The 14,548-nt window shown below is 48.9% G+C and overlaps 1 protein-coding gene and 1 non-coding gene across 2 annotated transcripts in view; both read left to right on the forward strand.

Moving 5' to 3' along the window:
• Cdcp1 (CUB domain containing protein 1) overlaps positions 1–10,979 on the forward strand; it is a 24,925-nt gene extending 13,946 nt beyond the window's left edge. The window contains exons 5-8 of the mRNA XM_048794808.1: positions 345–737; positions 2,736–3,101; positions 5,207–5,294; positions 7,810–10,979. Of these exons, the coding sequence (XP_048650765.1) occupies positions 345–737; positions 2,736–3,101; positions 5,207–5,294; positions 7,810–8,236 (1,274 nt within the window). The 3' untranslated portion in view covers positions 8,237–10,979. The remainder of the gene's footprint in view (positions 1–344; positions 738–2,735; positions 3,102–5,206; positions 5,295–7,809) is intronic.
• Positions 9,349–9,421, forward strand: Trnaa-cgc. Its single transcript has one exon. It is a non-coding gene; the product is annotated as a tRNA-Ala (tRNA).
• Positions 10,980–14,548: the final 3,569 nt, after the last annotated feature.

Consider the following 14,548-nt stretch of genomic DNA (forward strand, 5'->3'; position numbering starts at 1 on the left):
CTAAAAAAAAAAAAAAAAAGATCTCCCCGGTGGCACTCATAGATGTGACTACTACACCAAACAGCCTGCCCGCAAGACACTTAGCATTTCAGACACAATGCAAACAAGAAGAGAGCCCTCATATCCTAAGTCCTGCAGATGGCTGACAGTGGGAATGGGAGAGAGCAGGGGAAATCCAGCAAAGCAGACACAGGGAGCCAGAAAGGGGGGAACGGGGGACCACAGGGACGTGACACAGGACAGACCAGAAGGAAAAAGTCTGCAGGGGAAGGTAGGGCGGGCGTGGGAGCCAGGGAGGGCGACTTCCGATCCCTGCACATAGGAACCACCAGCCTCTCTCCTAGGCTGTACAGACCACCGGTACTGCCACAGGAAGTCCTACCAACTCCAGGTGCCCAGTGACCTCCTCCAGCTGCCCGTGCAGTTGCACGACTTCTCCTGGAAGCTGCTGGTGCCCAAGGACAGGCTCAGTCTGTTGCTGGTGCCCAAACAGAAGCTGCAACAGCACACTCATGAGAAGGTCTGCAATACCAGCTTCAGCTACCTCGTGGCCACACACCTGGCCACACCTGGTCAGGAACTGTACTACGGCTCCTTCTGCCCTGGCCCTGGAGGCTCTATCGAGCAGATCCAGGTGAAGCAGAACAGCTCCGTGACCCTCCGTACCTTTGCTCCTGGCTTCCAACAAGAGTTCTACAAGCAGGGCCTGACCGTGTCCTTCACCCCACACTTTAAAGGTAGGGGGGACCCTCACTCTCTCTCTCCCATCTTGTTTGGGCAATTTTATTATTATTATTTTTAATTTATTTACTTTTTAAGTTGTAGGTGGACATGACGATACTTTTATTTATTTATTTATTTTTAATGTGGTGCTGAGAATCAAACCCAGGGCCTCACGCGTGCCAGGCAAGTGCTTTACCACTGAGCCACAACCCCAGCCCAGGGCATCCATGTTTATCTTGAGTTGTGTGAGTCCCTTAATTAAGTTGCCAATTTGGAGAGAAGGGGTGACTGAGGAGCTGATCCCCACGCAAGAGATTTCAAAGATGATGAGTCCTGATTCCGATTTTTCCCATCAACCTAGGATGGAAAATTCCAGAAGTTTGAAAAGAAAAAGAAAATGTTTCTCCCAGCTGAAGGCAATGGTTGGTAGGCAGCAGAACAAATAATCAGGTTCAATTCTCTTTTGGAAGCAGGCAGAGCATAAATGAGAAATCACCAAATATTCCCCAGCCCTGAATTTTTAAGATGGGAACATAAAAATTCTTTTGCAGACATTTTTATGATTCTGCTTTTACAATTCAGGATGCAAGGTGGAGAGAGAGCCCGAGGAGGAATTGGGGGAGGGAGGTGACTCCCCGGAGCACAAGGGTCCCTTTCTGCAGCCTGGTGAAGGTTAGATTAAGGTCTTCGTGTCCGAGGCAATAAATGAGGTCTAAATGGCTCACCGCAGTAACCTCCAGGTGGTTGATTTTAAAAGTCACAGTTGCCATTATAAGTTGCTCAGAGAACAGTGCCATTAAATTAGAGGCCATTTCAAAATTGACCAAGACCTTTATTTAAGGTTTACTTTGTATTTTTGTTCTCAGAGGCATGAGTGGGAGGGAGATGAACTTTTAGCCATTGATTAAGATCGGTCCAGACTTCCTGATATCTCCAAGGTTACCAGAGAAAATCCTCTGGGCAACCTTTGAAATTAAGATACTCTCATTAGAGTGGAAAAGTGGGGTTTTTATCTCACCGGAAGGTAAGAAATGGATTTATGAATGTGTTAGAAACTGTTTCAGATTTATGATTCTAGAATTCTTCCCAGAACATGAGGGTTCTTTGGGTTGTTTTTTTTTTTTTTTTTCCCAGTCTCTGAATCAGAAATTGGTATATACCAATCCCAATGGAGCAAGGCAGCAGACAAGCATTAGCTATGTTGAGAATTATTTCTAAAAGGAAAGTGAGTTAACCACAGGTTTGGGAAACTGAACTGTTTTCTGTTTGTGTTTTCCAAAAGACCTAGACACCTAATCTGACTGGAACTAATTTTGCACTGACTAAAACAGTAACTATCAGCTACATGTGCTTATTTAAATTAATAGTAAACAAATCTAAATTGCACAATCCTCATTGTGTTAGCTTTCTGACACTGTGACAAAATGCCTGAGATAATTGACTTATAAGGAGGAAAGGTTTATTTGGTCTCATGGTTTCAAAGTTTTCACTCCGTGGTTGCTTGGCCCTGCTGCTTTGAGGACCAAGCAGCACAGTATATCATGGCAGGAGCACATGACAGAAGAAACTGCTCACCTCATGGCAGCCAGAAAGCAAAGAGAGAGGAAGGGACCAGTTCCCTTGGCACCACCTCCCAATAGTGCCACAGGCTGGAAACCAAACCCGTAACACATGGGCCTTTGGGAGATATTTCAGATCCAAATTTTAGTACTCAGTCAAATTAGTCCCATTTCAATGGCAACCACACATGTGGCAATGGAAATGCTATTAAACAGTGCAGATAGAGAATATTTCCAGGGACTAGGGATGTAGCTTAGTGGTGGAGCATTTGCTTAGCTTTGATCCCCAGCATGTTAATAAAAGAGTCAAGAATATTATCACTGCAGAAAGTTCTGCTGGACCGTGCCAATCTAGCAGATTTAACATGTCCTCCTGTACCCCTCCTTTCTCTTTTATTTCCATCTTGATGAAGTGAAACAGTGTCTGTTTGGATCCCCTTCCCTTTTCTGCAGAGGATGGAATTTTCACCGTGACCCCAGACACAAAGAACAAGGTCTACCTGAGGACCCCCAACTGGGAGCGGGGCCTGCCAGCCCTCTCCTCCTTGTCCTGGAACATCAGTGTGCCCCGTGATCAGGTGGCCTGCCTGACCTTCTTCAAGGAGCGCATCGGCGTGGTCTGCCAGACGGGGTGGGCGCTCATGATCATCCAGGAGCAGAGGTCGCAACCAGAGGAGATCTTCAACCTGGAGGAGGTCATGCTCCCCAAGCCAAGCTTCCACTATCACAACTTCTGGGTCAACATCTCCAACTGCAGCCCTGTGAGCGGCAAGCAGCTGGACCTGCTCTTCTGGGTGACTCTCACCCCAAAGACCCTGGGTAAGAACTTCCATCGTCTTTCAGAGATGGTAGTGATCAGGAAAAAACCAGCATCTGAAGAGCTAGGAACAAGCCTGGGAGATAAGTCAGAAAACATAGAGAGAGTCCTGGTTGTCCTTGTATCAGTCAGTTATTGCATTGATAATGCTGCATAACAAACCACCCAAGAAATTAGCAGCTTAAAACAGCCCTTTTTTACTGCTCATGCATTGGCTGAGTGATTCTGGTCTGAGCTGGGCTTATTGGGCTCACTCATTCATGCAGTTGAAGGTTGGTTAGAGGATTTTATGGATCTTAGCTGGGCACTTTCATATGTAAGGGGTTTAGCCAAGCTATCTGACACAACTAGGCTAACCTAACCCTTCTTCAGGTGGTCTGTTATCCTCCAGCTGGACCTGTTCTCTTGACAGAGGCAGAAAGATCCACAAGAGAATGGCAGAAGCATGCACAGTCTCTTGATGCTGGAATTGGGAACTTTTTTTTTAGAGAGAGGGTCTCACTGAGTTGCTTAACACCTCACTATTGCTGAGGCTGGCTTTGAACTCGTGGTCCTCCTGTCTCAGCCTCCCGAGCCACTGAGATAACAGGCGTGCCCACCGCGCCCGGCTGGAATTGGGAACTTTGCACTATCCCTTCTAGCACATTCGTTGGGTCTGCCTAGATTTTCTCAGCCGAACTTCTACTGTTCTGTACTCTTCATCTCTTTCTCACATGGGGGAAGTCTCTGCCTCCTTTGATCTTCTTTATCTGTAAAGTAGGTGATAACTATATCATAAAAGTATCATGGGGATTCAGTGCCAGGGATTAAAAATGTGACATAGATATACAATACTGCTATTTTTTTTTTTAACTTCATCCCAGTGAAACTTTGGACTCCATGAACAGCCCCAGTCGCAGGCCTTAGAGCAGGGTGGAGAATTTGCCTCTACGACTCCAGGAAGTGCCTACATGGCAGGGTGATCTGCAGTGGGACCCTGTGTACCCCTTATGGCCAGAGTGCCACAGAGTGTTGGAGCCTAAAGGACCATGGAGGCTATTTTCCTGACCTCTTCCCTTTCTGGAGGCCAGAGGGATTGGATATCCCCCCGAAGGTCACACAAGTGCTTAGCAGCAAGAGAACTAATGGGAACCAAAGCCAGAGTGACAACTTCTCCCGTGTCCTCAGGTTATCGCCTGGGTTCTCCTCCTCTCCTCCATGAATTTTCTATCATTTCTTTTCCTATTTCCTCTGAAGCGCATCTTGTGTCTTCTTGGCTCCTTGGATTGACTTTCTCTTTCCTCCACTCGGCTATAGGAAAAGGACAGTACAGATGAAAGAGCCCTCTCCTCACCCTTCACCCTTGACGCTTGACTCCCTGCTTTCTCTCCCACTCTGCTCTTCCCTCCTCCAAGACAGACTGGTGACTGGGGGAACCCACCTGGTGGTAGGCCAGGAATACCCTCTGGAGTAGATCTGGTAGGTCTCCCCAATTGTTCCCACTTGTCTGTTGCTACATACAAGCCACCCCAAAATGTCATGGCTTAGACATTGACCATTTTGTTGGTTCACAATTTCTGGGTCAAGAATCTTGACAGGACACAGCAGGATGGCTCCTCTGTACTCCAGGGCATCTGGGTCCCCTGCCAGATGCCTTGAACAGCCAAAGGTTGACCGGGATGGAGACATGTCTGGGGCCTTGATTCTCACTTTTTTTCCCCCCCATGGAGTCTCCACATGGCTAGCTTGGGCTTCCTCACAGCATGGTGGTCTCAGCACAGGCAGACTTCTAACATGGTAGCTACCTTCCCCTCACAGAAAAAATACAAGCCGAGCAAGGCATATAGCTTGGTGGTAGAGTACTTACCTAATATGTGCAAGCCACTGGGTTCCATCCCCAGCACTACAAAACAAGGTGCAAGCTGATAGTCTTCTTAAGGATCAAGGCCAGAACTGACACAGCCACCTTCTGTTGGCCACCCCAAACTCAGGAGAAAGGAAATACACTCCCTCTAATGTGAGCACTATGTGGGTACAGAAGGGGAGGGCCTGGGGGCAGCCAACCTGGAGTCCACTCGGGTTCATCATTGCGCCCGTCTCATCTGTCTCCTTGTGTCTCTGCCCACAGACCTGACTGCTATCATCATCGCTGTGGTGGCAGGTGGAGCCTTGCTACTGTTGGCCCTCGGACTCATCATTTGCTTCGTGAAAAGGAAGTAAGTGGAATCCCTCCAGCTGTCTGGCTGACTTGATGTCTCCTCCATCACCCAGCCCAGATGTAGTATTAATTATTGGCTTTGTTTTCTTGCTTCTCCTTCCTCTCCCACAAAGATCATGTTGAATAATATTGCTAGGTCTGAGTTATGGTTTGGGGGAGTGGGAGGAGATCCTATCCTAGGAGGGGATAAAGGAAAAATAAAAGCAACACGCTGTGATTTTCTGGCCGCAGCTTCTAGCTGCCTGGGCACAAGAGCCCTGTGAGTCACACTCTTGTTTGCTCATTAAACTGATCCACACAGGGGACCTTGGCAGGAAGGTGCTCAGTAGGCCCTGCCAGGCCAGACCAGGCCTCTGGAACTGCACGTTCTCTCTCCCCTAGAGGAACACGCACACATGTTGCCCCTGCTTATTCTCCTGCAGTTTATTAGACAGACTGTCTGCTTTGAGCTTGTTTGTTAGACTCCAGACAAGCACCAAAAGAGCATCTCTACGGGTGAGAGGAAGACCCATCGACCTCCTCCATCCCACCTTCCACCCCCTCAGGAGGGCAGCTTCTGTTGCATGAAAGGAAAATGACCTTTTTTAGACAGAGTTCATGCTTTGCTGCAGATTTTACAAATTCTGCTCATATTTCTGATTAAAACCATGCGGGAGAAGAAGAGACATCTGCTTTCCGTAGCATGTTTTGACCTTCCCCCCCCCCCAAAAAAAAAAGCCAACAACAACAACAAAAATGGTTTGAAATTAACCACGACCCTGAGCAAACCAACTGAAATTCCTCATCTGCAAGGAGATGGTCTAGAAATGTCCCCAAAGATGAGGAAGTCCTGGCTCTTTGCAGGTCCTAGAGAGGCCTCTTGTCCATGAAATGTGGCTGTAGGAAGGACTTCTCTTAATGAAACGTCATGTTACTTTTCCTCTTAGGAGACTCTCTTGTCCAGGGCACACAGAATGTCCCACCCATTGAGAAAAGCCTGGTGTTAAGACTGAGCCCTAGCTTCTCACCAGGAGGGACCTGGGCAGGGGCGGGGGTCCAGCCTTGCCTCCATCTCTAAACTGCTCCACTTTGGGCCTGAGGATCACTAGCCCTGGCCTTGCCGAGGTCCTTGTCTGTGTGAAGCCGTGTGTTGACAGGTTTATATAGGCCCATGCATCTCCAGGTTGGTGGAGGAGGGTGGACAGATTCTGCAACACGAACCAGCAGAGACAGCACCATCCAATTTACTCACTGAGCAGGTATTTCCTGAGGGTCTCCTAAGCACTAGGACCCACGCATGATGCTGAGGATAAAAGCAGGAGCAAGATGCAGTCTCTTCTACTGTCCATGGAGTAGAGGAACAAAAGAGGCAGGTGAATACACAGGCAGGTTCAGGATGCAGGAGAGCTTTGGAGAGGTCAAGCAAGGCACGGTGGGAGTGTGAAGGAGGGGCATCCATTAGAGACCTCAGGCCGGAAGCCTAGGAGCCCATTCTCTTGGCCAGAAACTCCACATAACAAGCTAACAGTACTAGATTTATTTTTATCTCAGGTTGCTGATCCACAATTAGTGAACTGCCGGCCCCATGCATTATGTGGTCCATTATGCTAATAATGGAGCTAATGTCCTCCATTCGAATCGCTCTGGTCAGCTAACAAGTCAGCCTTCCCTGCTATTTGGCTCACAGAGACGGAAGGCAAAGCTTTGTTTTCCAAGGCAGAGAGTGCTAATGTCCAGCCACGTCCATGTACCAGAGAACATTACACTCCAAATGTTAATGGCGTTATTGTGGAACTCTGGCACGTGGCCCAAATTCTGTCTTCGTTTTGGCTCTTTCCTCTCTAGGAGGTTACCGTCACAGGAACCTCTGAGGATGCTAAGCTCTTCTGTCCCCAAAGCGAGCAGAAAATTAGCTCCACCCTTCCTTCCTGAGTCTCCTCTATGGCCACCTGGAATCTAGATGGTCAGAGCTTTTACCCATGTGAGAGAAAGATGAAATGTTAGCTACAGGAAAGTAGTAAGAGTTCTAGAAGGTTGGCCCCAGGTGTGCAGAGACAGATGGGGTTTAGAAGAGCTGGGACACCATTTGTTTCTAGTAAGAAAGAGAGGGAGACATTGTCAGGTGTTCACACCATTGGATACCAGGTAATCCATCAAAGAGGATTGGAAGGGTTGAGGGTGTGACTTAGTGATAGAGCATGTGCTTAGCATGCACGAGGCCCTGGGTTCCATCCCCAGTTCTGGGGAGATGAAAGCAAATTTGAGCACAAATAGTGTTAAAGATGTCCCCTCTAAACCCTCTCTACCATCTGTGATCTCTTGGTTTCCACCTTAAAAGCCTGAGACAATAGTAGGTCATTTCCAAATGTTCACTGGAGAACACTTTCATTTCCACATGCTAAGAGTTTCAGGGGCTCCAGGGAGACTTGGTCAGAACTCTGAAGACTCTAAGCTCCCACAGGGGTTTAGAAATGCGGTACATCTAAGAGATTTTTTTTTTTCTGACTTCCATCTTGTTCTCTTTCTACAAATAGGAAAAAGAAAAACAAAGGCCCTGCTGTGGGCATCTACAATGGCAATGTCAACACCCAGGTGCCGAGGCAGCTGAAGAAGTTTCATAAAGGAAGAAAGGACAATGACTCCCATGTGTACGCAGTCATCGATGACACCATGGTGTATGGACATCTGCTGCAGGATTCCAATGGGTCCTTCCTCCAGCCAGAGGTGGACACCTATCGGCCCTTCCAGGGCCCCACGGGGGACTGCCCTCCCTCCCCACCCCCCATATGCTCCAGGACCCCAACTACAAAGTTGACCACAGAGGAGCTGCCCCCTTGCATCTCTCCTGAGTCTGAGAGTGAACCCTACACCTTCTCCCACCCCAACAAGGTGGAGGTAGGCAACGGGGACACAGACATTCCCTTGCTGGATACCCAGGAGCCAGTGAAACCAGCAGAGTAACTTTAGGTCCTTTCCAAAGACTTTGCTGAGATGCACAAAGCAAGGCACTGAGACCCTACAGTGTTCCTGCCCAGAACTCCTAGAGAAGCATATGGAAGAAGAGCAGGATTTCTTGGCCACCACTGTCAGATTTCCCAGTGGACTCATTCCAGTGATGAGAATGAAAAGGAGGGCTTCAGACCTGGATACAGTCACCCTACAGTGTTGTAGGGTAGTCCATAAAGAGACGTGAGTCACCTGATACAGGGGTCGCCACAAGCCCGGATTTGGAGTGATAAATGGAGTCTTGCCCACTTCATGGTGACAATTCTGATTCCTAGGAGCCCACCTGAGGTCCTGGCTCTCATTAGAGTCCCCTGGATGAAAAGGACACTGTGCCTTATTATTATTTATGTGGTGTTCCTATGTATTTAAGTGGTCAAATGTATCACCACACAGTTCTTTTCACCTGATATAATATTGACTTGTGCCAACTGGTTCCTATGGCGGGGCTTTGACTTCTACCAACCACTTGATAAACATGTGCTTGTCCCCTGTGAGGTGCGATAATTTGCAACGTGTCCCACCAGAAAAGGATATGTGTGGGAGCTGCAGGGACACCCACCTGCTTGACACCCATCTGCTTGGGTAAGAGACTTCCTGATTCTCTCCAGCTGTGTAGAGTTATCCCACTGCAGACATTTAGCTTGTGTTCCTTTGTCTTTTACTCCTAGAGAGAAATTTCTTTTGAGTTGCCATATGTGGCTCTCCCAGCTGCAGCAAGACTCTGACATTTAAACAAAAATTTAGAGAATACTTTCCTCCTCCAAAAACGTTGAAATACATATCAGAGAGTAGCCACCTGGGTTAGTTTCTGTTGCTACTGCAACACATTATTATTTGGTGGCTTAAAAGCAATGCAAATATAATGTCTTACCGTGTAGAGATCAGAATTCCCAAATGGTTCTCTTTGGGCCAGATTCCTGGCATAGACTCTAGAATTCATTTCCTTAGCTCTGGTGACTGGTCAGGTCTTTCTCATACAGCATCACTGATCACTGACTGCCCTACTTCCCTCTTCTACTTCTGATTCCAGGGTGCTCTCCCCACCTCAAGATCCTTACCATCGGGCTGGGGATATAGCTCAGTTGGTAGAGTGCTTGCCTCGCATGCACAAGGCCCTGGGTTCAATCCCCAGCACCCTTAGGAAAAGAAGAAAAAAGGATCTTTTACAGTCCATAGTGGAAAAGTCCCTTCTGTCATGTAAGGCACACATCCACCGGTAGGGATTAGGACCCTGATGGTAGGGTGCCATTAATCTGCCTGACTCACCTTCCTGCCACTGACACCCACAGAGAAACTACAAAATGATCCAGCTCACCCGGTGTTTTGTTTAGCCTGCTGTCTTTTTAAAGAATTTGTTACTAATGTTTAAAACTCCAAAATATTGCATTAAAATCCAGAGCAGAAGATCTGCCCACACTGAGCTCACACTCATCCCAGTGATTGGCTGGACACGGTTGTTGGTAGAATGGTGCTCCCACAGAAATGCCGTTCCTGTAATGGAAAGACCTGGACCCTCGTCTCTTCCCCAGTGAGAAGCTAGACCACAAGGCTGGCCTGTGTTTCAGGAAAGTGTTTCCTCCTAGTGTGTCTCCTTCTTGTATGCAAATCACCAGCCCCATTCCTGTGAACCTTTGCCAGCCGGGCTCTGCTCTAACCTGGAGAAGAGCGCAGTGCAAAGTTCAGTACTTCCTACAAAGAATAAAGGTGACTCTCGTTGTGTTCCTCACCCTGGAAGTGCACCACCTCTCCTGGTCAGGTGGCCCCAGTGGAAGGGCGTTGGACAGTCACCTAGATGGTGTGTGCTCCACACACTTGACCTCTTTCCAGAAGGAAGAGGATTTATTTCTCTGATCATACCCTGTCCTTTCTGAAAGGCTGGCTCTGCCCACCTCCTTTCAGACTCCACCCCAGATGCTGGGGTGACCATACATACTATTATCACTTGCAAGGTCCCCTTATGGACATTTGCTTTTTTTTTTTGGATCCCAGGGATTGAACTCAGGGGCACTTAACCACTGAGCCACATCCCCAGCCCTTTTTTGTATTTTTTTAAGAGACAGTGTTGCTGAGTTGCGTAGAGCCTCACTCAGTTTGCTGAGGCTGGCTTTGAACTCTCAATCCTCCTTCCTCAGACTCCCGAGCCACTGGGATTACAGGCATGTGCCACTGTGCCCAGTGGGCTACATTTGCTTTTAAGGGAAGGCTCAAGACTCTGGGCTGAGTTGCTGGCCCCCTGATCCTGCAGGTGGATGAATCTTCCCCAAACCCAGGCTCAGTGAAGGGGCCCAGCCTGAGCATGTGGCTCTTTAAGGCCCGGACCCCACTTATGTACAATATTTCCAGGACTCTGGAGACCAGTCAAATGTCATGTTGATTTTTGCTGTGTGCCAGCATCGTGCCCTTCCACCCTAGATCTGCAGATGCCCAGGCAGCCCGTATGCCCTTCTGCTTCATCTGTGAGCAAGGCTGGCTCACACAGGATTGATCTTCAGTGCTGTGGACACGGCATGGGAGGGAAAGTTCTCCAAGAGGAGTCAAGAGGGCAAGCCTAAGTCCAGACCTCAGGAGAGGTTAGGGGATGGTTTGTGTGGATCTGCAAAAGCTTAACTGGAAATAATTTATTTAATGTAGATACTTTTTACGTAGCATTTTATTCATTTCCTATGCTTTTTTAAAATAAACAAATGTACAAAACAAATGAGTATTGGGTTGTTTAAATGCTCTGACTATTCACTCCCTGGTTCGGTAGAGGCCTCAGTTTCCCAGTTGTTTCTTTTCACAGGCTTCGCAGGGGCCAGCAGCTTCTGGCTTCATTCTTACCCCAGGGCTTATTGTACAGGGAACTGGGCTTTGGGATGCAGTGTATGAAGCAGGTGTTTTTGAGCTGAAACAAAAATGATCGTCTTGGGCTGGGGTCCTGGCTCAGTGGCAGAGCACTTGCCTGGCATGAATGAATCCCTGGGTTCCGTCCCCAGCACCATTAAAAAAAAAAATTATAGTCTTAGAATCTGGCTGTCGCCCATTTCCAAGTCTCTGTATGCAGGGAGAAGGAATGGAAGCTCTCAACAACTCAAGAGGCCACAGCTTTCTGTTCTTGTTAAGTCAGCAGCCCCTCTGTGGGCCACTCCCACTAGCTGACCCTGCAGAGGCCCGGGGCTGCCCTCTCCACTCATCCAGCTGCAAGTCATCACCAGCCCCCAGTATGGAAGTACAGGAAGGGGCAAGAGAAGGAAGTGCCAGAGGAGTCCCCATGGACTTGGAGAGGGGACCCAAGCACACTGGCTTGAACACATCAAGGAGATCAGACGTTGCTGCCTAGACAACCATCCCAAAATTTGGCGAGCAATCTCATCTTTTGCTCTCAAATCTGTAATTTGATTGAGCCTCAATGGGGACTGCTTATCTGTGCTCTGTGGGACCTTAGCTGGGACGGCACAACCAGAATCCTCTTTGGAGATGGCTTTTACATACCTGGCAAATTAATGCAGGTCATTAGCTGGGAGCTTTGACTCAGGGACACTTAGGCCACTCTACAGGGCTTTGGGGGCTTCTTCATCACACAGTGGCTGGTTTCCAAGAGTGTTTCCAGAGTCAGAAAGTGGGAAGTGCTGGTCTCTCAAGGCCTGAGCCTGGCATCATTTCTACTCTATTGGATGGTGTGCCCATCACAGAGCCCACCCAGATTTAAGGGGAAGAAACAAAGGCCCCCACACATACATCTCAGTGGGAGAGGTGTCAAAGGATTTTTGGCTATAGTGGGGCAAGGAGATCAAGTGTCCTGTCCTTGAATGGCACTGACGGCCTTGATCATCATGCTCTTGATTTACCCAACATCTGGTCTACACCACACCCATCTGCTGGACTACAGCACCCCCAGTGTACAACCCAGCCCTCCCCACCCCTTCTTCCAACCCACCCAGGACCTCAGAGCTGAATCCCAGTGGAGTTCAAAATCCTCAGGCTATGTCAAGGGACTCCTGCCTGCAGCCCTCTATGTGCCATCACCCGGGACAGCTTGTGGCAAAAGCTACCATCCCTCCCCCTGCCCACTGATTGGAAATCCTACCAGTGCTCCAGACCGTGCCAAAGAACTCGCTTCCTCCAGGAAGCCCTCCAGCCCCACCAAGCTGTACCTCTAAATCCCAATCATCTTTCTGATTCATAATTCTGCATTTAGCCATGTTAGGTTTATAGCTAACACGTTTGTACTTGCCTGTCTTTTTACCTAAGAAGTATGTACATTTCCCAGATGCAGGGGCCCATGTCTTGTATGTTATTCATCTGCCTAATACCACCCCACACAGTGGGTGCCCTAGAAATAACATCTGTTACATTTACTAGTCCAAATACACTCCTTGCACTTAAAGCAGCGACTTCAGGGAGGTGTTATTCTAGGGCATCCTGAGGGGGCGGGGGAAGGAGGTTGATGTCAGGTTTTGCAAACCTTATCTCACCTCGCCCTCTGATAATCCCAGGTACAAAGTTCATCTCCAATTTACTACTGAGAAATGAAGGCCCAGCAAGGTGGATTTACCTGCCCAAGGTCACAAACCAGTAGAAGGCGGGACAGCAATAGCTCCGTGGCTCGCCAGCGCCCTCTGCTGCTAGGCTGGACTTGAGCTGAGAGACAGGCTCAAGCAAGGGGATGCCGGGGAGTCTGGTGGACCTCAGAGCTCCCCAGAGGGTCCTTGTCTCCCCTGTCTCCATTCCTTCCTCCAAGAGGCCATAAATTTTGGAGGAGAGAGCAAGCCTGCTTCCCACTTCAGGCCCCCTCTGGCGGCTCCTCCCCCATGGCAGGCCCACTCAAGGGTCTGGGGTTCCAGCCACAGGGTAAAGCATCAGCACCCCAGGCCACTGCCAGACGTGCCTTCTCCACCCTCGCCCCTGCACTTCTCACAGACTCCTGCTCCCCAGGAAAGAGGGGAGTCCCATTTAAACCCAGGTGGCTTTGGGAATGTGTCAAAGTGGTGCCACATCAAGGCGACCTCAAATCCCAACCCCGAGGCTCACCTTCCTCTGTTGGGGGGATTGGCAGGGCTGCTTCTTGGCTTTAAAGAGTCTCATGAAGAACAAGGAGGCGTGGAACTCAGTCTCCACCTGGCTGGTTCCCTCACCTGCCTCTGGCCTCCTAGGAACCTTTCACAGGTGCGGTGAGTTTCAGGGGTGAGCCAGCACTGCCTCTTCCCCACCCTGTGACGAATGAGGGGACAGCAGGGAGCTGGGCTATGAACCTTCAAAGCCCAGACAACAACAAACCAGGAAAATATTAGCTATGAGTATTCCACAGGATTCCAGAGAAAGGACAGAGAGAGAATTGATGTCAGTGAGGAGGCCCAGCCTCACCCTCCACCTTGGGCCCACAAATGCTGATGGTCCTGCCTGGTGAGGGCCAGGCCACCTCAAAGCCCTCGAGCAGCTCCCTGGTCCCACAATGGATTGTAGCACAAAGCTCAGAGCTCAGAAGAGCCACACTTAGTCTCCACTGTTGCCGGCTCAAAATCCTTAAATAATTTCCAAACAAGGGACTGACATTTTTAATTTGCTCCTATAAATTATATAGCCAGCCCTGCCTGGAGTCAGGATGGTTACCTTCCCCTTTCAGAGGAAGAAACAGTCTTTGAGAGGTTAAATTACTTGCGGGGACCCCACAGCTAAGTGACACAACCAAGATTTGAGTCTGGAAGCCCCTTAATCCCCCTCAACCTCTTTCCTCAAGGCACTGGCTGCTGCCTCCCCCCCTCAGCCTCTCCTTTCCTATCCTGTGACCAGACTTTTAAAACACTCTCAAATGTCAAGCCATCGGCCAACCTCTGCACTTCAAATCCACCTTCCTTGCTTTATTTATACTCCTTCCTATTTATCTCTAAAAAGCTAGATACTTTATCTTGCTTATTGTTGTTCTTCCAACTAAATTGTAATCTTCCCCAGGCAGGGATTATTGGCACGTTTTGCTCACCCCGTACCTTGGACTTGGAATAATGGTACCTGGCACATGGAAGGCAGTTTCAGGCAGGCTGTTCCACTGGATGGCCCTGGGACGCAGCTCCTGAACAGCCCTTTGTTACCTGATGGTTTTTTCCCACAGCCTCTCAGCTCTGTTTAGATGGGTATGACCACAATGCCTCATTTGTGTCCTGCATTTCCACAGAAGCACAGGCTCACACCCTGGATTTTGCAATTGCTGTCTGAAGTCTGGGCAGTCCTTCCTGTGCAACCGAGCCCCGCACCCATGGGATCTGACACTAGTTCCAGGTACAGAATGGAATT

Source organism: Marmota marmota, unplaced genomic scaffold, assembly GCF_001458135.2.
Source record: "Marmota marmota marmota unplaced genomic scaffold, marMar, whole genome shotgun sequence".
Lineage (NCBI taxonomy): Eukaryota > Metazoa > Chordata > Mammalia > Rodentia > Sciuridae > Marmota > Marmota marmota.